Genomic DNA, 20021 nt, shown 5'->3' with positions numbered 1-20021 from the left:
TTCAGACAGGGATCTCTCCCAGCCCCAACTGGGGATTGCTGGGGACTCAATTTGGGATTGATTTATCTTCTCTTAACACAGCTCTATGTGTCTTTGCCCAGAAGCAGTTTCCTTGCAGACTTGAGGAGTGCGTTATTTATTTATTTTTTGTACCTTGCTTGCAATTCCAGAGTTTTGCCATCCCCAGATTGCGGCTGCATCTTCTCCATGTACACGTCAATGAAGTCAACAAGATTGTTTTGTTCTGACAGTTGCAGCAGCAGCTCCTGCAAGTGAGGAAGAGAAACAGAGGAAAACTCAAAACGTGAAAAATTGGGGTTTTCTGAAAGCGATGTCTCGCCCCCTTTCACTGTCTTGGTGGCAGGAGCAGTATGGCTCAGACTGGGAGTCCTGAGGGTAGGGGACTGGTTTCCTCCTCTACTAGGATTTCTAGACAGAGAAGGAAGCTGAATACAGTTGCTGTTGTTAATCATGATGATAACAAAAGCGTCATACTGGCTCCCTTCACCAGCAGGCCCCATGGCTGGTTACAACAATCTCATGTTAAAAATGAAAAACAGTTAAAAGAGGTTACAGTCACAGGAATAGGGCATGCCCTGAAAACACACATCTCAGGTGTTAAAAGGCCAGGGTAAAGAGGTGCGTCTTCTTTCCTCCTGGAGGAAGATTGGAAGAAATTTAAAGGCTATCTACAGAAACATTGTAAAATTAGTGAATGTTAGAAGGATGTTGAAATGAAGTTATGTGGTTTTAGTAGAAATGTTATAAAGGTTTAGGAAAAAACAGACTGTTAATTGGTGAAAGGAGGGAAAGTATAGTTACACTGATATCAAGATAAATTACAGGACAAAAATTGGGAAAGATGGAAAGGATTTGCTGAATTAGTTAACCGAACTAGAATACAAAAAAGGGAGGTGTGAGGAGGTCAAGGAAACAAGTAAATGAAAGATAAGTTATGGGAAGATTTGCTGTGTTTTTTAATTGTTTGTATTTTCTGTTGTTTTTCTTTTTTCTTTATTTTCTTTCTTTTTTACTTATTGTGATGTGTTCTTTTGTTTTTGTTTAATATGGTGTTTTTATTTTTACTTTTTGCTTTTTGTAACCCTTAAAACTTTAATAAATATTACCTAAAATAAAAAGAGGTGCGTCTTCAGCATTTGCCAAAAGCTGCATAGTGAAGATGCCAGACCTGTCTCTTGTGGTGAGGGTACTCCACAATTTTGGGGTGCCAAAGAGAATTCTCTCTTCTGAGGGAGATTTGCCTACCCATGTTCTTGGGAGTTCTAAGAACATGGGTAGGCAAACTAAGGCCCGGATCCAGCCCAATTACCTTCTAAATCCGGCCCACAGATGGTCTGGGAATCAGCATGTCTTTACATGAGTAGAATGTGCCCTTTTATTTAAAATGCATCTCTGGCTTATTTGTGGGGCCTGCCTGGTGTTTCTACATGAGAAGAATGTGTGCTTTTATTTAAAATGCATTTCTTAGTTATTTGTGGGGCATAGGAATTCATTATTCCCCCCCCAAAATATAATCTGGCCCCCCACAAGGTCTGAAGGACAGTGGACCTGCTAAAATGGTTTGCTGACCCCTGCCCAAGAGGGTCCCCTCTTTGCCGAATTTAACAGTGTATTTCAGCCTCGGTAAAATAGGAATGTTTTTAAATTCCTCCTGAAAGTCAGTACAGTGGTGCCTCGCAAGACGAAATTAATCCGTTCCGTGAGGCTCTTCGTATAGCGGTTTCTTCGTCTTGCGAAGCAAGCCCATTGACAGCTTAGCGGATTAGCGCTACAGCTGTCAAGCGGCTTCCAGCGATCAGCTGTTAAGCGGCTTATCAGCGGAACAGCTGATAAGCGGCTTAGCGGCTTAAGAAAAGGGCGAAAAAAGCGAAAAAAACCCGTGGGGGGATGCAAGATTTTTTTCGTCTTGCGAAGCAACCCCATAGGGGAATTCGTTTTACGAAGCGCCTCCAAAACGGAAAACCCTTTCGTCTAGCGGGTTTTTCGTCTTGCGAGGCGTTCGTCTTGCGGGGCACCACTGTAATGAGGTTGGCAGATGCCCCTTGCTAGGAAAAGAATCTCATAAATGGGAGCAGCCGCCAGAAAGGCCCTGTCCTGTTTCAACTCCAAGTGGTGCAACCACCAACAAGGCCTCATCTGCTGAGCATCGGACCCAAGATGGTTGATACGTGGAGAAGGCGCTTGTTTAGGCACTTACGTGTGAGATGTATGCAAGAGGCGGCAAAATTAAATAAGGCAGAACAATAGACAGCAAAACTATCTTGCCGTGTTGTGGAGGAGGGGGAAAGGGAGCCGATTTACCTGCTGCTGCTCTAAACCATTCTGCCTACTGAAGAGAGGTTGGTCCAAGGTAAGAAGCGGGAATGTATCAGAGAGGTCAAAATAAAAAGGCTGAGGGAGCTCCTCAGAGGTATTTTCCTCAGGGATGATCTGCAGAAAGAGGCACACAGGTCAAAGGAACTTTTTAGCATAAGATTGCAGTGACAGAAAGGTGAGAGCGCCTTAATGTAGTTTTTTAATGCTAAATTTTGAACTCGGACACAGATGACCTGAATAATAATGAATTGGCTTAGACAATTTATATGCCACTTACAGATGTTTTGGGTGGGGAATCTCTAAGTGGTTTACAACCTCAAGCTCATAAAGATCCAAATACCAAAAAAACAAACAAACCCAACCTAACAAAACTCCATGTTATAAAATATCACACAACTAACTGTCAGCATCCTTCAGGAGTCGAGATGCCAGCTGGTTAGCCCCCAGCTGGATCATGCCCTTCCAGCCTTGACGATCCCCCAATCTCTGGTGCGACGTAAATCAGTGACTCCGACTTCAAAAGCCTGAGCACACTACATTAGCAGAAAATACTGTGCAAACAGAACAGGTGTGAGGCTTGTGGAAACATACTGACAGCTAAAGATTTATTAAGCATAAATCAGGACAAAGAAAACATGTCGTCTCCCTTTCTTCTCCTCAGAGAGACAGTAAAAAGCAAAAGCTATACACACAACGGAAGTTCCCTGCAAGCTGTGCTGGTATGTAAACAGACATGTGACATGCAACAATTCCACACGTCTGCTCCTTAAGGTGAAATGGAATTTTCCAACACTAACAAGGAGCCTGCATTGTTTGGAATCCTGACTATTTAGGCTCCCAGACTGTGGGAGCCTCTACAAGCATTCAAATCATTATTCTCATTTATTGGATTTGTCGAATTATCATGGCAACCCAAAGCGACTTACCGTATTTTCCGCCCTATAGGACGCACTTTTCCCCCTCCAAAAATGAAGGGGAAATGTGTGTGCGTCCTATGAGGCGAATGTAGGCTTTCGCTGAAGCCTGGAGAGCGAGAGGGGTCGGTACACACCGACCCCCCTCGCTCTCCAGGCTTCAGGAAGCTATCCGCAAGCCTTGGGAGCCTGTGGGAGTTTCCGCCAGGCTCCCACGGCTTGCGGAGAGCTGCCTGCATCCCGAAGCCTGGGTGCGCTGAGCAGTCGCGCCGGGGCTTCGGGTAGCTCTGCGCAAGCCGCGGGAGCCCTCCCACGGCTTGCGGAGAGCAGCCTGTTCTGGGGGCTGGGGAAGCTCCGGCCTTTATTTCCCCCCAAAAAAACTAGGTGCGTCCTATGGGCCGGTGCGTCCTATGGGGCGAAAAATACGGCAAAACCAACCAAACAGGCACAGAGGGCTTCACCTCCCTATCTGAGAAAGGCCACATGCAACACGAAGGACAGAATTCCTCAGCCCGCCCTCTTCTCACAAGTTTTAGAATTGTGTTAACAAACTGATGGCACAAATAGAGAGGTCTCCTGCAGCTGCTCGAAGGGGTTTGAGACTTCTCCCTGCAACAAGACGTGGCAACACAGGCTGCTCCTGTGCCAGCTAGCCAGTCAGCCATGCCCCTTTGCAGAATACTCCGTTCCAACAGGTATATAGTAAGACTGATACGAAAGCTTTGCAAACTGCAGCATGCGCATGCCCCGGCGTGGCCACATGCGCACAACATCGACTCTCACAGTGGCCTTGCTTTTCTTGGTTTCGTTTTACCTGCTCTTCTGTGCTCTTTCCTTGGAGCATGCCCTGCACTCTTTTCAAGTTGCATTTCACATCTTTCAGCTTCGAAGACAGGCTCTCTGCCTCCTGATGGAGGCCAGCGCCCTCGCCGGTGTGCCTGTCTTTGCAGTCCTCCAAAAGCCGCGCCACTTTCTGTTCAATCTCTGATAAGATAGCCTGGAAAGTCAAGCAGTTAATCATTCTTTTTCTTTTTTAATCACTGCAAAGTTTACTTACTGAAAACACCCCAAGCTCATATTCTGTATTAGGGCAAAGGTTGGTAACAGGAATGTTTGGGAGGGTGAATCCAGAAGTGACTCATTTTCCCTTCTCCCTTGGGACAAAATCATTTGTGTATTTGTGGCGGGTGTCAGAGGAGGAAGAGACAAACAGATACTGGCAAACTGCTCTGCAGCAACTTCAACACTCCTGTGGTCTTGTGGAAGACTAATCCTGTTAGACCATTGCAGCAAACAAACATCAGCAGAGGCCCGGAGCACCACAAAAGTTAATGCCTTAATAACTCTGTGTGCGTTTTCAAAGGTGCTCCAGGTCTTTGTTGCTTTTCCTGTAATCTCTGGCGCAACCAGATACCTTTTTGCCCTAAGCAAGCCCAAACCTAATTAAGTCGGCATTCAGCCTTCCCATCCCATCTGATTATTCCGAACTGCAGGCTAGGATTTTGCATTTCATTTATCTTTTTCTTTCTCCCTGCCCCCCCCCCACTTTATGTTATTAGCTTAACATACAGACAACTCACGAGTCCTCCTGATTAAATCTGAAAGCTTGCTTACTTGTTTCACCCTACTGTTCATTTTGGAGGTTTTTTTCTCTTCCTATTCCTCTTTCCTTTAATGGTCCAATGCAGCCACTAACATTTCTGTCTGTGTGCATTACACTTTACAGAATAACATTTAACAATGGGACTAAGGGGTGTGTAATCCTCACAACAAACTTATGTAACAGTGTTTTAACAATTTGCTCCCTTTTAAGCCTGCATATGCTTCTATTGATGTTCACTCTCTTTTGCTTAAATGTTTGTTGCACATTGCCCTGAGCTACTTTGGAAAAAGGGTGATTCTTAAATAGCCTAAACCAGAGGTTTTCAACCTTTTGGGGTTCACAGCTCCCTTGACGAACTACGTTCTTTTCTGCGGCACCCCTGTGGGGCTCAGGAGCCCGGTTATGTCACCCCTTGCCAGCAGAGCTGGCAGCCCCCCACCTTCATCTCTTCTCCCCTCTCCTTGGGAGTCCTCCAGGCAATTGCTGCTGCCGCCCCTGGTCCCTGAGCTGCACCCCCCACCCCAAAGAGAGGTGCCTCCTCACACTGCCCCACAGGGGCCTGGGAAGCACCCCCTGGCCACCCCCAGAGGCACCATTCACCTGGGGAGCTTGTAGCCAGGGCTGCTGCAACAACAACAATAATAATAATTTTTATTTATACCCTGCCCTCCCCAGCCAAGGCCAGGCTCAGGGCGCCTAACAAGCAATAATAAAAACAAGTTGAATGAATACAACTTAAAAACAAGATTAAAATACAACATTAAAATATTGAAACATTAAAATGCAGCCTCATCACAGGAGGAGAATGGAAAAAGAAGGGGAAGGGGAGAATCAAATTGGCTCCAAGCCAAAGGCCAGGTGGAACAACTCTGTCTTACAGGCCCTGCGGAAAGAAATCAGATCCCGCAGGTCTCATGAGACAGAGCGTTCCACCAGGCCAGGGCCAGTGTTGAAAAGGCCCTGGCTCTGGTTGAGGCTAATCTAACTTCCTTAGGGCCCGGGGCCACTAAGGTGTTGCTATTTATGGACCTTAAGGTCCTCCGTGGGGCATACCGGGAGAGGCGGTCCCATAGGTACAAGGGTCTTAAGCCGTGCAAGCCTTTGGGAGGCAGAGACGCAAGAGGGCATCAGAGGAGGGAGGGAAGGAAAGAGGGACAGAGGCCAGTGTTGCCCACAGCATCCCTGACCATAATTCAAAGCACCCTTGTTGAAAACCACCAGCCTAAACAAAGAAACAAAACCCCAAAAGGTAGGTCTCTGCCCTGAGAGGCCTACAATCTAGATGTTGACAGTGGGGAGATGCCAAGTGTGTGGCTGTCATTGTGTGGCTCTCTTTGGAAGATGTGTAGTGCTGAATCACAGTCCGGACACTGAGGTCCAGCTCCGAGGGCCTTCTGGTGGTTCCCTCACTGCGAGAAGTAAGGTTACAGGGAACCAGGCAGAGGGCCTTCTCAGTAGTGGCGCCTGCCCTGTGGAATGCCCTCCCACCAGATGTCAAGGAAATAAACAACTATCTGGCTTTTAGAAGACATCTGAAGGCAGTCTTGTTTAGGGAAGTTTTTAATGTTTGAAGTTTTATTCTGTTTTAGTGTTCTGTTGGGAGCCACCCAGAGTGGCTGAGGAAACCCAGTCAGATGGGCGAGGAATAAATAATAAAATTGTTGTTGTTGTTATCCCTACATTTGCATGAAGTCAGGGCTGGTGAGGGGAGCCAAAGTGAAGGCAGGTTTCACAACAGCAAAGTATCAAAGGCTGTCGATGCTCTCCTTTGCATTTTGGATTCACACTCAGGAGAATGAATTCAGTATCAGTATATGAAACACCCACAAATACAGTCAAGCTAATTTAGGTGCAACCACTCTACACACTCATGTTCTCTGGATAGGTATCCATGGTGTTCTTTCTGTTGGGGATGAAGATTAAGGTCTTAAGCCGAAGAAGAGGAATGAACCATTTTGGAAGCAGAATGCTGTCTAGAGGGTTTTAGGCTGAAGTTTATGAAGGGAAAGATAAAGAAGACTGTAGAAGTATATGCTACAATCACGAGAGAACATTCTCAAAAATGTAAGGAAGAAGGGGAAGCAGATGCTGGGTTACATACGCACCGTTCCTTTAAAGCGCCTGTGAAGCATGTTCAATCCCTTAAAGAATTCTGGGCATTGTAGTTTGTTGCTGGGAATTTCAACCCTGTCTGGGGAAAACTACAGTGCCCAGAATTCTCTGAGCGACATAGTGAATGTGGTATGTGCATTATACCGTGTACACAGTCCCTGTCCTCCAATCAGTTCAGCCCATCTATCGCCTAGAGAGGGACATGATCCATGGCATGGGAGCACATCTCCGGCACCTCACTGGAACCAGAAATGCACTTTCCAGAAATGTTGCAGAAACCCGCTCTCCATCCTTCTTTGGGCAGCTTTACAATTCTGGAGATGAATTAGGAATGGGCTTGTTTTTTTTAATTGGTTTCCATATGTAACACATCATGCTTTAATTATTTGCAGCTGAGTCAGGTGAAGTTGGGTTTCGTTTTAGAGAGTTTATTTGTCATGCAAACATGATTTGTACATCTGAAATGTAAGGAGCTCCTGCAGCCTAAGCAGAGGTGTGCATTCTCTACCGTGCCCTGGAAGAAGAACCCCCACGCTTAACTTTAGCAATGACTTGGTTTAAATTTTCCGCCAAGAAAAACTGCATGCTGCTACTGGTATGAATGTCTGTGCAAATTACTCTGTTCTAAGCACTGGGGGGGAGGGTGCATATTGATATATGCAGGGTATTATTACTATTATTATTAAATTTTCTATACAGCCCTTTATCCAAGGATCACAGGGAAGATTACAATACAAAAAGGGCATGATAGTCCTGCTGCACATCGCTAGAAACCCTGCTGGCTTTGGGAGATTTCATTAGGCACTGTCCATGCAGTTTAAAGCAATAAGGACTAGAAACTTGGCAGTGGTTTAAAACGAAAGTTGAGATTATTGGAATGTGAATGCTCTGCCTTCATGACCCTTCCCAGCAGGTGTTGCAAGCCAGCACTGGAGTTGGGGGGATGCAGCAACTAACTGGCCAGCAGCACTCTGTAAATGCTGGCCACTCGGCAGCACTGCGTCTGCACGATGCCGACCTTTGTCTCCAAAGAAAACACAAAACAAATCATTGATAAGAAGTTAGTGCCCCCTTCCCCTTGACTGCTGCAGAATGGCATTTCATCCACCACCAGTCCTTTCCAATGCCAAGCTTGCCAGCTAACATGAATATACAAGGGAGTAGGAGGCCTTTGCAGGGAAAAAGCAGTATGGGGAGTAATTAGCCACCCTCCAGTCTCCCTTCGCTGCAGGAATCTGTTTCCCTTCAAATCTGGGCTGCTTTCCAATCTCAGAGCCCGGCTGGAGGGAAAACTGGCGGGAGAGAAGGGGCTTGTAGGAGGAAAAGCACATATATGTCCCTGGCTGGTGTGTCTCTCCTGTTCTGGCCCTGCATTCACTTGTGGTTGGGTAACATAGCCTGTATTTGCAGGCACCTCCTGGGGCCTGCCTAGGTTTGGCAGACAAGAAGCCAGTTAAGAACATGGGGGGAAGCGCCCGTCTCTGTGTGCCCCTATATGGAATCCAGCCAGTCCCTGTTTACTGCAGCAGCGTCACACACACACAAAAAGAGCCAGAAGCAGGAACGACGAGGCTGCAGGCGTTATGTAGGCGCACCGAAATGAGAGGCAAAGGTGATTGGCTTACGAAACTGCAACAGCGACCTTTGGCCCGCTCAGCTCAGCTTACCTGGCACGCAGCTAGACGCTGCTCCACTGTCTGTTGCATTTGGCGGGTCTGGCCTCCTGATCCCAGGGACTCTTTCGTTTGGTCTAGCCACCGTTCCAGCTCAGCAATTTGTGCCTGCCACACATGGAGGAGCCGGGCAAGCTCTGAGTCAGGCCTACCGGCACCCACAGGCTCCTCTGGATCTCCCAATAAGCACTCGGCAGTGTTTGTGACTCGACTGGAGGAGGCTTTGCCCTGTGGGGAAGAAAAGCCAAAGTCTGGAAGATCTGCGAGCCTGAAAAATAGCTAACGTGCTCTCGGAAAGCAGCACGAGCCGGGCAGATTAGGGGAGAAAGGAAAGGAAAAGTAAGCCCAGGTGCCAGCTGAGAGTCCCGTGATCTGGTGCAACAGGTTTCTTAGCAGCCGATTTGCATTTGCACAGGTAGAGCTCAGCTCGCACAGGAAGTCTGCTGACTCACAGTTCATTAGGTGGCTATCCCGGCGGGACACACACACCAGAAGTGTTTTTCTGGTGCGTGCGGTTAAGATTCTACGTGCTGCACTTCAAAGCTGGTTTACATGCCAGCGTATGATTTCTTTGTGCTGCTTTTGAGGTTTAGTATGGATAAGGATTGGGGCTAAAATAAAATAAAAACAATTAAAATAAGGAAGGAAGGAAGGAAGGAAGGAAGGAAGGAAGGAAGGAAGGAAGGAAGGGGAGGGAGGGAGGGAGGGAGGGAGGAATATTTTCAGCTCTGCAACTATAGGGATAGGACTGATTTATTCCAGGTGGTGTCAAACTACAACTAGAATGCAAACAAAAGCCAATTTCTCCTTCATCCCTAACCTGATGGCAATATCCTTCTTCACTGCTGTTTCCCAGCAGCAAGTTCTTACAGTGCAACCTTACATATGTCTATGTATGTTTCAGTGAGTTCAGTTTGGAGCTTACTACCAGGTAAGTGGGTACAGGATTGCAGCATCAGAGCTCTGATGACTCCGATGCATAGAACTGCCATGGATTTATCAGATCCTCTTTTTAAACCACCTGAGCTAGAGGCAATCACCACAGCTAAACTGTGGAACTCTAACCCGCCCTGGGAACTTAGGTGAAGAGCAGGCAAATAAATAGTAATAGTAATAAACTACGTGGTGTGTGAAGAACAAATTCCTTTTTGTCTGTCCCAAATCTCTCACCATTAAGGCTTGAAAGACAGAGATAAAAGTTGTCCCTATTCACTTTCAACAGTGTATAAACCTGCAGCATGTTTCCCCTTGCTTGTCTTTTTCCTAAACTAAAAATATAGATTAACCTTTGATGGGATGTTATGTAGAGAATCTACATTTCGGCATGATGGATTATTGTATAGGTTTTCTCTCTAATCCAGCCTTCCCTAACCTGATGGCCTCCGGATATTTTGGATCACAACTCCCATCAGCCACAGCCAGCATGGCCAGTGGTCAGGGATGATGGGAGTTGTAGTCCAAAGCAGCTGGCAGGCAAGTGATTGGGACAATGGCTTAAATCCTATGACCGTACGTACACTGCACAATGCAGCCTATCTGCCTTCAGGTTCTTTCATTTCATTTTTCACTTCGATTTGCTGGTATAACAGGTAATCTGATCGTGATATTTTCAACAGCAATTTTCTGGTAACAATCTGATAGCTTTAATGGACCCAAAGTTAGCACACCTACCCCGCTATGACTTGCAAGAGCCTCACCACTTCTTGCTTTTTGCGGAGACAAAGAAATTAACTGCTGGTCAGGCTCCTCAGCATCCACAGCCTGCAAAGAAAATCAGAGATGAAGAAATGTTTTCTCTTTGATGGTGTCTCGGGGTACCTTTTTTAAAGGTACCCTGAGAGCCACATTCCCTTGTAGGCAACTTTCTGGGGGTGCCATGTGCCAATGGTGAGTGGAGCAAGAAGCAGAACTTGGGAGACTCTTAACTTTGTACAAGAAGCTACATTGCAGTCGTGCAAAAGACGAGTGTTTCATCACACTTCTCAACACAGCTCGTTTTCTGTTTCATCCCAAACCTGCAAACTATTATTTGCAGTGTTAGAACAGGCCAGGATTTTTAGCTATGGTTTGGCGTTCACTAGGTATCCGGGCTTGCTGCAAATGTGCTAACCACAGTTTCCCAGTTTGTGTTATACAAGAAACTATGGTTAGTGGGAAACCTTTCGGTTTGTTTCCTTGCTTGCAAAAAAGGAAGGAACAGAGGGGCTATGCGCATGGCCAAAAGGCTCATCCAGAAGTTGGCTTACAAAGCCAGGATATGATCTTCCATAAAGAGTCTTCTTGGATCAGCATTGTTCTCACTTTGAATGGGCAAAGACTTACAGGTCCTTTCACCAAATTGTCCCCCTGCCAAATTGATGAAAGAACCAACTTTTTAAAAATCACTTCACGTCCTTTCACAGAAACAGACCCCTCCCCACAAACTTGCCAAAAGATTGCTCACAGAAGATTGCTCACAAAAAGCTCCCATTTTTAAGCTCTGAGCTATATGTGATGCATTCGTAAAAATGATGGAAACGATGGACAATTCAGCAGCTCCTGTGATAACTGAAATGGGTGTCCTAGGACATGGTAAAGAATTTGCCACCAAACTCTGTGAAGCAATTAGTCACTCTTTGAGGAATTAATCCAACCAATTCTGCATTATACTCACTTCATTGTGGAATGAATTGTCCTCAGCTTCTTCAACCAAGGAAGGTAGAAGAGACAGTGACCCTCGCTTTTTGGGCTAAAATGTACACACACAGATACAGCCCGGTTATTTGTAGTTGCGAAAATAACTTTTCATTCAAGTCCTCCCCAAAGTTCAATGTCCAGTCAGTTTCTCATGAGTGTAAAGCTCCAATTAATCCAGACAAATTAATAGGGCCTGAGCCAACCAAAAATTAAAGCGCTTTTAAATCCCATAGATTTCAACGGGGTTTAAAATTGCATCTATCTTTCAAAGTCAATAGACCTTAAATAAAGTACGCTGGATCAATGCCCAGTGCAAAATAGCACAGTCTCAACAACACTGATTAGTACCAAACCATCTAGCAACGTGATTTGTTTGCACAAGCCTCTCTCAACCTGGAGCCCAACAAATATTTTGGGCTACAACTCCCAAGAGGCTCCACCAGTGTTGGCATTCCACCACCTCCTGAAGAAAACACCTGCTTAGGCAAGCATTTCCTTGAAGTGAACTTCTGGTTTTATTGTTTTGTACCCTTTTAAACCACAGAGCCTAGGACTTGCCGATCAGAAGGTCGGCGGTTCGAATCCCCGCGACGGGGTGAGCTCCTGTTGCTCTGTCCCTGCTCCTGCCAACCTAGCAGTTCGAAAGCACGTCAAAGTGCAAGTAGATAAATAGGTACTGCTCTGGCGGGAAGGTAAATGGTGCAGGGATTCGAACTGCCGACCTTCTGATTGGCAAGTCCTAGGCTCTGTGGTTTAACCCACAGCGCCACCCGCGTCCTTTATCTGAATATCTTTTTCTAATTCATTGTAAATTACTTCCCAGAATTCCCTGATTACTTTACAGGACCACATGTGGGAAAAGGATCCCTCTGCTTCATTGCATTTTCAACATTTACCTTTTCTCTTTTTTAAAACATTTTCGCTAGTTTGGCAGGTGTTAAATACCACCAGTGGGCCATTTTCATCATATTTTGCTTTAATGTGTAACACACCATAAAATTCATATTTACCATCCATAAATTCTCCCAAAGCTCATAATCAACATTACGACCCACATCCTGTGCCCATTCAGTCATACTTGATTTCACAAATTCCGCTTTTGTATCCCACTCTATAGAAGCAGTTTGTACATGTTTGATAATACTTTTACTTTACTGTATCAAATAAATCCCTTCTGAATTGGGATTTCTGTTCTGCAAATCCAATTTGTTTATCCATCTTAAAGAGTTTGTTAAACTGATGTATCTGTAACCAACAAGCATTTTGTTTCCTTTCTGAGTTCACAGTTGCAACATATAAAACTATCAATACATTTCCTGAGTAGCATGGAAACAACTGAAAAATAGAAACAGATAGCCCAGCAGCGAATTTCCACAATATTGAAGCCTGGAACTACAGGTGTACCTTGGTTTTCAAACAGCTTAGTTCTCGAAAGTTTTGGTTCCTGAACACCACAAACCCGGAAGTGAGTGTTCTGGTTTGCAAACTATTTTTGGAAGGCAAACGTCTGATGGGGCTTCCGATTGGCTGCAGGAGCTTCCTGCAGCGAATCAGAAGCCACACTCTGGTTTCTGAACGTTTTGGAAGTCTGTTCGACTTCCGAGGTACGACTGTATAACCCACATGATTAAGAATGATGGCTCCGTTCCACCTCAAGGATGCCTCCAAATACCATTTGCTGGGAATGTACAAGTGAGACTAGCACCCTGTTATGTACTGAGTTGAATAGGATCCAAAATGCAGCAGTCTATTGGTCCTAGAACAATAGGATTCAGAATGCAGCAGTCTGATTGGTCCTAGAACAATGCAGCAATATGATTGGTCTGCAAGAGCCACCCAATCCGGCTCCAGATGGAAGTGAATCCACAACCTGATTGGCCTACAGGAGAATCCCGTAATTAGCCAATCATGTGGGGCCCATTGTGTAAATAATGTATATAAAGCAGACATTTTGGGGGAACTTCCATTCCTCCTCACCACTATGAGCTGAATAAAGATCATGAAATCCACTCTTGACTCCAAGTAAATACACATCCATGCCTTGCTTACAGGCTTCCCAGAAGAGACACCTGGTGGACTAATTTGAGAACAAGATGGTGGACTGGATGGACCACTGGCCAGATCCAGCAGCCTTCCTACATCCTTACCACCAGATCTATCTCCATGCTTATGTTTGGTTCTTCCCCAGTTCCCTGCATCATACACTTCCCCAACATCTTCCATCTAATGACGTGGAGCTGAGGGAGGAGAAACGTACAAACTAATGACCCTTAATACAAGCAACGGGGGAGCTGGGGATATACACAACAAAAAGACGCCATTTTGTGTGGCAAATGGACCTGAAACTCTGGTAAGAAGCGGATCCGGCCTAAAATAACCAGTATCTAGAGGCTTCCTCATTTCTCTGAACATACTCCTACAAAACCGCTTGAAGAAGAAGAGTAGTTTGGATTTATTTGATACCCCGCTTTATCACTACCCTAAGGAGTCTCAAAGCGTCTAACAATCTCCTTTCCCTTCCTCCCCCACAACGAACACTCTGTGAGGTGAGTGAGGCTGAGAGACTTCAGAGAAGTGTGACTGGCCCAAGGTCACCCAGCAGCTCATGTGGAGGAGCAGGGACGCGAACCCGGTTCCCCAGATTACAAGTCTACCGCTCTTAACCACCACACCACACTGGCTCGGTATCCACTTACCTGCCAATCAGCACCAGCTCCATGTTCTTCCGGATCTGGGGATTCCAAAATATCCTCCTCTAGTTCAGGCTGCTCTGGCCTCTGGTGTAGCTCCACCAAGGAATTCTTCATCCTTGTGAGAATGTCCTCCTTCCTCTGGCAAAGGAGGGAGATCCGCTGCTTTATGTCTTCCATCTCCTCGCCCTAAGGAACAACGATGCTCAGATGTGACTTTTTTTTCATGAGGGCAGGGAGGGGAAGCGCAAAAACAGAAGGAAACAGCAAATGGTTTATAGCATCTTACTGGAGCCTGATCTCCGCGGTTCCCACTGGCTCTCTGTCTTACACGGAAGTAGCGCCCCATTGCTGCTGAAAACCAGAGCAAAGGCCTCAGCATGAAAACAAGAGCCTTCTGGATGTGTCTTCGACCGGCCATGGCTTGCCAGGCAATGTGGAGCTTCAGTAAAGAGCACCACTCTGGGTGGCAAATGGACATGTGAGATTTGTGGGAGCAGAATTCCTGGAGGGTGAATGCTCAGGAGTTCTTCCTTTGACAGGCTCAGTCACTAATCTAGATAGGTCAACTATAATACACTAGCACTTCCTGAAAGTCCAGAAGGTTTTTTTTTAAAACAACAACAACAACATTTCCCTCCTATTCCAAGTGGCACAAAACCAGGAATTAAGAGGTCTGTGTAGTTTTTACACAAAAAGCCGGAAAACACCCCAAGAAAATGCAAGCAGGGCATCCTTCCCTGTCTCTGCTTCTCTGTTCCTGTGTCTTCACCGAACAGATTATTTGTATGTAGGAAGGAATCATCCTAACCACCAGGCAATTATGCAATTTAATTAGGGCTTTAGACTAGTATATACATTGCAGTAGGTGCGAAATGTGACACTGCTGTAATTTGGAGAGCCGAAAGGTGTTAGCATGGTTGCATGGCCTAGTCATTTCCTTGCTTTTCCACCTAAATGTAGCTAAATTCTGTGCGTCTGCAATCAATCGCAGGAAGCAAGTGGTATCCCATAATGTTCAAACCCCTAAATGTTAATTACAAGGGGACACACTAACAATTAATTTATATTTAAAGCCTTGTTATATTCATATTGTCCCTTGTATTTCTGATATTTTTTATGATCTGTGATATTGTGTGTGTTGACGCTGGTCTGTGACTGTATTAATAAATTCATTCATTCATCCACCTATATAGTATACTCTCGTGTTCCCCTCTATCCAGCTGATCCATTTGAGTCCCCCATTTCTTCCTTAACAGCTCCCCTTCGGCTGCTCACAGGAGAAAGAAGAGTGTGCCACCCCACCACCTGATATTATTCCAAATGGCTACTACAGGCTTATTAAAGCTGGCACTGCATGGGCAGGAGGGCTTTGGGCACAGGCCATTCCCCACCTGACCAGCACTTCCCCTGCTGCTGTGCCCTTACAGAATGGGATCCCGCTGTGTTGAGCTCAGAGTGCAGCGGGCCCAATGCTTGCTAATGTAATATCCATACATGTGAAGAAACTAAATTGTAAAACTGTTCTGTTTGTTTTTTGTCTGAATCAGAATTTTAAAAATTCTGGGATCTGCAACAAAAAGCTGAAGCATGGAGTGCTCCTCCCACCAACCCAAAATCTCTTTCTGACCATTCCATTCTGTTTCTCCCTTACATACTCAATTTTAGCTCCCTCCCTCAACTCTGTCAATCATCATTCTGGACCCTTGTTACCTCCCTAAAAATGTGTTGTGTTTCTGAGAACTTCTGATTTCTCCCTAAGCCTGTTTGTTGCTTCTCTTTCTCTGTGTGTGGTGACATTATGGCTACATTAGGATCCACATTCTGAGAATGGGTATATTAATATTAGTATATGCTATACAATGTGTACCAGAATACAGTGGTACCTTGGGATGCGAACGGGATCCGTTCCGGAGCCCTGTTTGCATCCTGAATGGAACGTAAGATGCGACTGTGCGTCTGCACGTGCGCGGGTCACGTTTTGCAGCTTCCGCGCATGCGCGTGACGTCATTTTGAGCGTCTGCGCATGCGTGAGCGGCGAAACCTGGAACTAATGCGCTCCGTTACTTCTGGGTTGCCGCGGAGCGCAATCTGAAAGCGCTCAGCTTGAAGCACATTCAACCCAAGGTATGGCTGTACTAAACTAAGTCCAAGTCTGAGGAAACTGCTTTCTCATATTTTTAACTAGTATTATTGAAGGAGGTGAGGACAGGTGACCCCACCTAGGCCCGAAGTCACACACCCCAACCAGGCCTCAAAACTGTCTAAAATTCCTTTTGTCTTCTAAAAAATCCAAAACAGCTTTTCTCTGCTCTTCTCTGCTTTTTTCACAAGATGCATAGGAAAAATGTTATTCTTTCATCAGTACAAGAAGGCTTCAAAAGGCTAATAAATAGGCTCTGTCATTGCCAAGAATACTCAAGCCTGAGAACTGACTTTTATCTCATTCAGTTGCAACATCTTTGGACATGCTGAGCCGCTCTCATTCCCCTTTCCTGGGAAGGGTGCCAAGAGTCCACAATAGTCCCAAAGATAGGAGCTTTCTGTTCATGCTCAGGGGAACACAACATAGGGCAGGACTTCGGAGGAGGAGGAGAAAGGAGAGGGAACTGGAAGGGGAATATATGCTCTGTGCAAATGACTGTGAACCTGTGCTTGTTTGTGAATCTATCACACTTGCTCCTTCTACCAGTTCATGGCTGGTAGAAATAAAGCTTTTTCTCCGAAACTAATCCTTGAGTGTCTGTTGACTCCCATTTTCCCTTTCCTGGGCGCAATATTTTTTCCCACCCGAGGGCAAAGCCTCATAAGGCTACATTATAACCTTAAGACCATTTTCAATGAAACTGTTTCGTCCTTTTCCAATGTAGCCTTAACAAGATTTCAGTTTAACACTGTTTCAACGCACACACATGTTGTTATTTTAGCAGCTGCTAATAAGTTTGGGATCCAAAATCTATTCCAGTCTCCTAAGCTTCAAAAGAGAACGGCTGTTTCATTTGTCTGCTTTTTTAAAAAAGAAAAGAAAAGAGTATACAATTCGGCCATGTTTTCTATTTATCTCTGCATCATCTTTTCTGCAGCTGACTCCTCCAGTTGGAAAATTTCCAATTAGGAAATTTTCACCTCTTTCTGGAACCGCCCCTTCCCATTGTTTACAGTTTTGAGTCTGAAATGCAATTAGCTTCTGGCAGGCTGGAGAAATGTAAAAACAATTAGCACTCTGGGTGGTTCCAGTTAATTTACGTGGCAGATGGAGAAGCGGGGAGGGAAGGACTCTGGAAAGAGCCAGTGAACACACTGGAACACACCAGAGGAGGAATGATGAAAGGGTAGGCAAACTGTTATCATTGGGACTACAACTCCCATCATCCCTGGAAACAACCATGCTGACTGAGGCTGATGGGAATTTTAGATACTGCAGTTAGGTTCAGAGCACAGCAGGCATCCAGCACAGATGGAGGAAGGGGGAATGCAAACCTCACCTCTGGGTAGGAGGCAGCCTGAGCAGGCCGTGGGATTTCTGTAGCCAATTCATCCAAGCCACTCCTTGTGAACTGGAACTGCTTCAGAGAGTCTATTTCTTGATCGCTCTCTTCCAGCTCTTTCACAATGGGCTGTAAAACAGTAATTACTATTAGCTGTTTCGAAGTGGGCGGTGGAACACATGGCCCTGTAACCTAATAAACCATCGAACACCCACACTGCACAGACTGCACCCATGTCCAGCTCACAAAGGACGAGTCAACACATTAAGGAAAGTAAAACAGAGAAAAGGGGTGGAGTTGCTTTGTAACAGGGCAGGCCACCATTCAGCCCAAAGATTGTCTACGCTGAGTGATGGAAGCACTTCACAGTTAAGCGTCTGCAGAGGCAATTGCATTCGCTCATAGAATTACGGGAAAAACCAGAGGTGTACCTCTTGGGAATTATATCGACTGACATTCCTGGCGCTAGGAAAAAAGTTTTCTTATATGCAACCGCTGCAGCCAGAATGATTATAGCAAAAAATTGGAAGGGAGGAAAAAAAACTCCCTCAATAAGAGAATGGCAAATAAGATTCTGTGAATATATAGAATCAGCAAGACTTACAGCAGTGGTAAGACGCCAATCAGACCAAAAACTGATAGAGGAGTGGACTTGCATGAAGGAATACATCAAAAAACATTGTTCTGGTATTAATATATCAATATGCAATGAATGAAACTTATAGAGTAAAAAATTAAAAAGAAATGGGTATAAGATGAGATAGTCAAAAATAATATTGATAACACATATAGGTGGAGGGAAGTCAAAATTTATGTCTGTATGTTTAGTTTGTATGTTTGTTTTCTGTTTTTGTAATCTAAGCTGAGAGGTGTATGTATCTATGTATAAGAAGTTTGTTTAGTGTTCTGGTTTGTGCTTGTTAAGTATTGCATTTATCAATAAAAGTTTTAAAAAATTTAAAAAAGAATTACGAAGGACAATATTTCATTCGCTGCATTAGGGAAAACAAAAAAATTCCTTCCAGTAGCACCTTAAAGACCAACTAAGTTAGTTATCTGTAACTGCATTAGGGAATACAGGGCTGAAATTTTTCAGAAAGTAAAAACCAGGACACCCCAAAACAGTTGTTGAGCATTTTTTTAGGAAGACCCCAAAGTGGTTCTTTTACAAAAACTTCTCTAAGATCCAGAACAAAGTGCCCCCTTTCAGAAATTCCACCTTTGAAATCCCTGTAATGTCCGGGGAAATCAGGACGTATGGTAGCCCTAATATTGATGGTACTACAGATGAAGTATTCAAAACAGGCAGAGGGAAATCATTGTGGAAGCAATAAAGAAAGCAGCCACAGAAGCAAGTAGACTGTCCAGATGTGGATCTGTGATGCAGAATGTGTGATGTGCAGCCATGATTCATATCTGAATTGTACTGCTTAGGAGAGGTGTTTCTGAATGGGGAAACACGATGCATTTTTAAGACAATTGTGGAAACTGAAATGCACACGATGCACAACTGTGAAGTTAACTTTTAAAAATCCAGGCATTTCCAAAGTTTTGTGCCTTGGGTTAAATATCAGCGAAAGCAGATGCAGAAGACCAGCCAGACAGGTGCTTTGTTCACCGACTGTCACATTCTTGTTACAGATAGGTAGCCGTGTTGGTCTGCCATAGTCAAAACAAAAAAAAAATTTTCTTCCAGTAGCACCTTAAAGACCAACTAAGTCAGTTCTTGGTATGAGCTTTCGTGTGCATGCACACTTCTTCAGGTGTGAAGAAGTGTGCATGCACACGAAAGCTCATACCAAGAACTGACTTAGTTGGTCTTTAAGGTGCTACTGGAAGAAATTTTTTTTTTTTGTCACATTCTTGTCCAGTCACAAAGATGTCAAAGGGAACAAGAACTACCAGGCTTTTAGAAGACATCTGAAGGCAGCCCTGTTTAGGGAAGCTTTTATTGTTTGATGCATTACTGTATTTTAATATTTTGTTGGAAGCCGCCCAGGTGGGCGTGGTATAAATAAATAAATAAATAAATAAATAAATAAATAAATAATAATTATCATCATCAGCATCATTAAAATTACTTAACATGGCAGGATGTTTTCTGTCACTCCAGCACCTACGTCGTATTTGCTTTTACCTCAAGCAGTGCGTTTTGCTCCTTGGTAATTCTTTCTAAGGTCTTCAGCTCTTTCAAAAGTTGCTTTGTTCTTTGGAACACAGAGAGGGGTTGCAGCCTCATGCCTGGTAACCTCAGACTCTCTTTATAGGACTGGATTTCAGCAATTGCCTTCTGCATGGGGCTGATATGGGCCATTATAACCTGAAAAGGTAAGGTGCAGGATCAGTGCAACTGGATGAAGTTTGAATGGGTTGGGGGAGGAAGTATAAAATAATGCTCAGGTTGATCAGAACATTTCACAGACATGATCTCGGAAAATATTATTAAAGAGGAACACATACTAATTTTTTTAAAAAGAGGGTTAACTTGAGTTTTCAAAATACATGGGAGGAACTGTGCACGAGGCAT

General features: G+C 44.7%; 1 protein-coding gene across 7 annotated transcripts in view; it reads right to left on the bottom strand.

Annotated features, from left to right (window-relative positions):
* Positions 1 to 20021, bottom strand: part of SYNE2 (spectrin repeat containing nuclear envelope protein 2) — a 240313-nt gene that overhangs the window by 92179 nt on the left and 128113 nt on the right. For all 7 annotated transcript variants that reach the window (XM_081908040.1, XM_081908043.1, XM_081908039.1 and 4 more), the window contains exons 58-66: positions 19632 to 19814; positions 17492 to 17623; positions 14012 to 14194; positions 11293 to 11367; positions 10311 to 10400; positions 8634 to 8867; positions 4066 to 4248; positions 2323 to 2451; positions 154 to 266 (exon numbers count right to left, since the gene is read on the bottom strand). In XM_081908040.1, coding sequence (XP_081764166.1) covers positions 154 to 266; positions 2323 to 2451; positions 4066 to 4248; positions 8634 to 8867; positions 10311 to 10400; positions 11293 to 11367; positions 14012 to 14194; positions 17492 to 17623; positions 19632 to 19814 — 1322 coding nt within the window. The remainder of the gene's footprint in view (positions 1 to 153; positions 267 to 2322; positions 2452 to 4065; positions 4249 to 8633; positions 8868 to 10310; positions 10401 to 11292; positions 11368 to 14011; positions 14195 to 17491; positions 17624 to 19631; positions 19815 to 20021) is intronic.

This window comes from Podarcis melisellensis, assembly GCF_964234715.1.
Source record: "Podarcis melisellensis genome assembly, chromosome: 1".
Taxonomy (NCBI): Eukaryota; Metazoa; Chordata; class Lepidosauria; order Squamata; family Lacertidae; genus Podarcis; species Podarcis melisellensis.
This window is presented reverse-complemented; position numbering and strand designations above follow the sequence as displayed.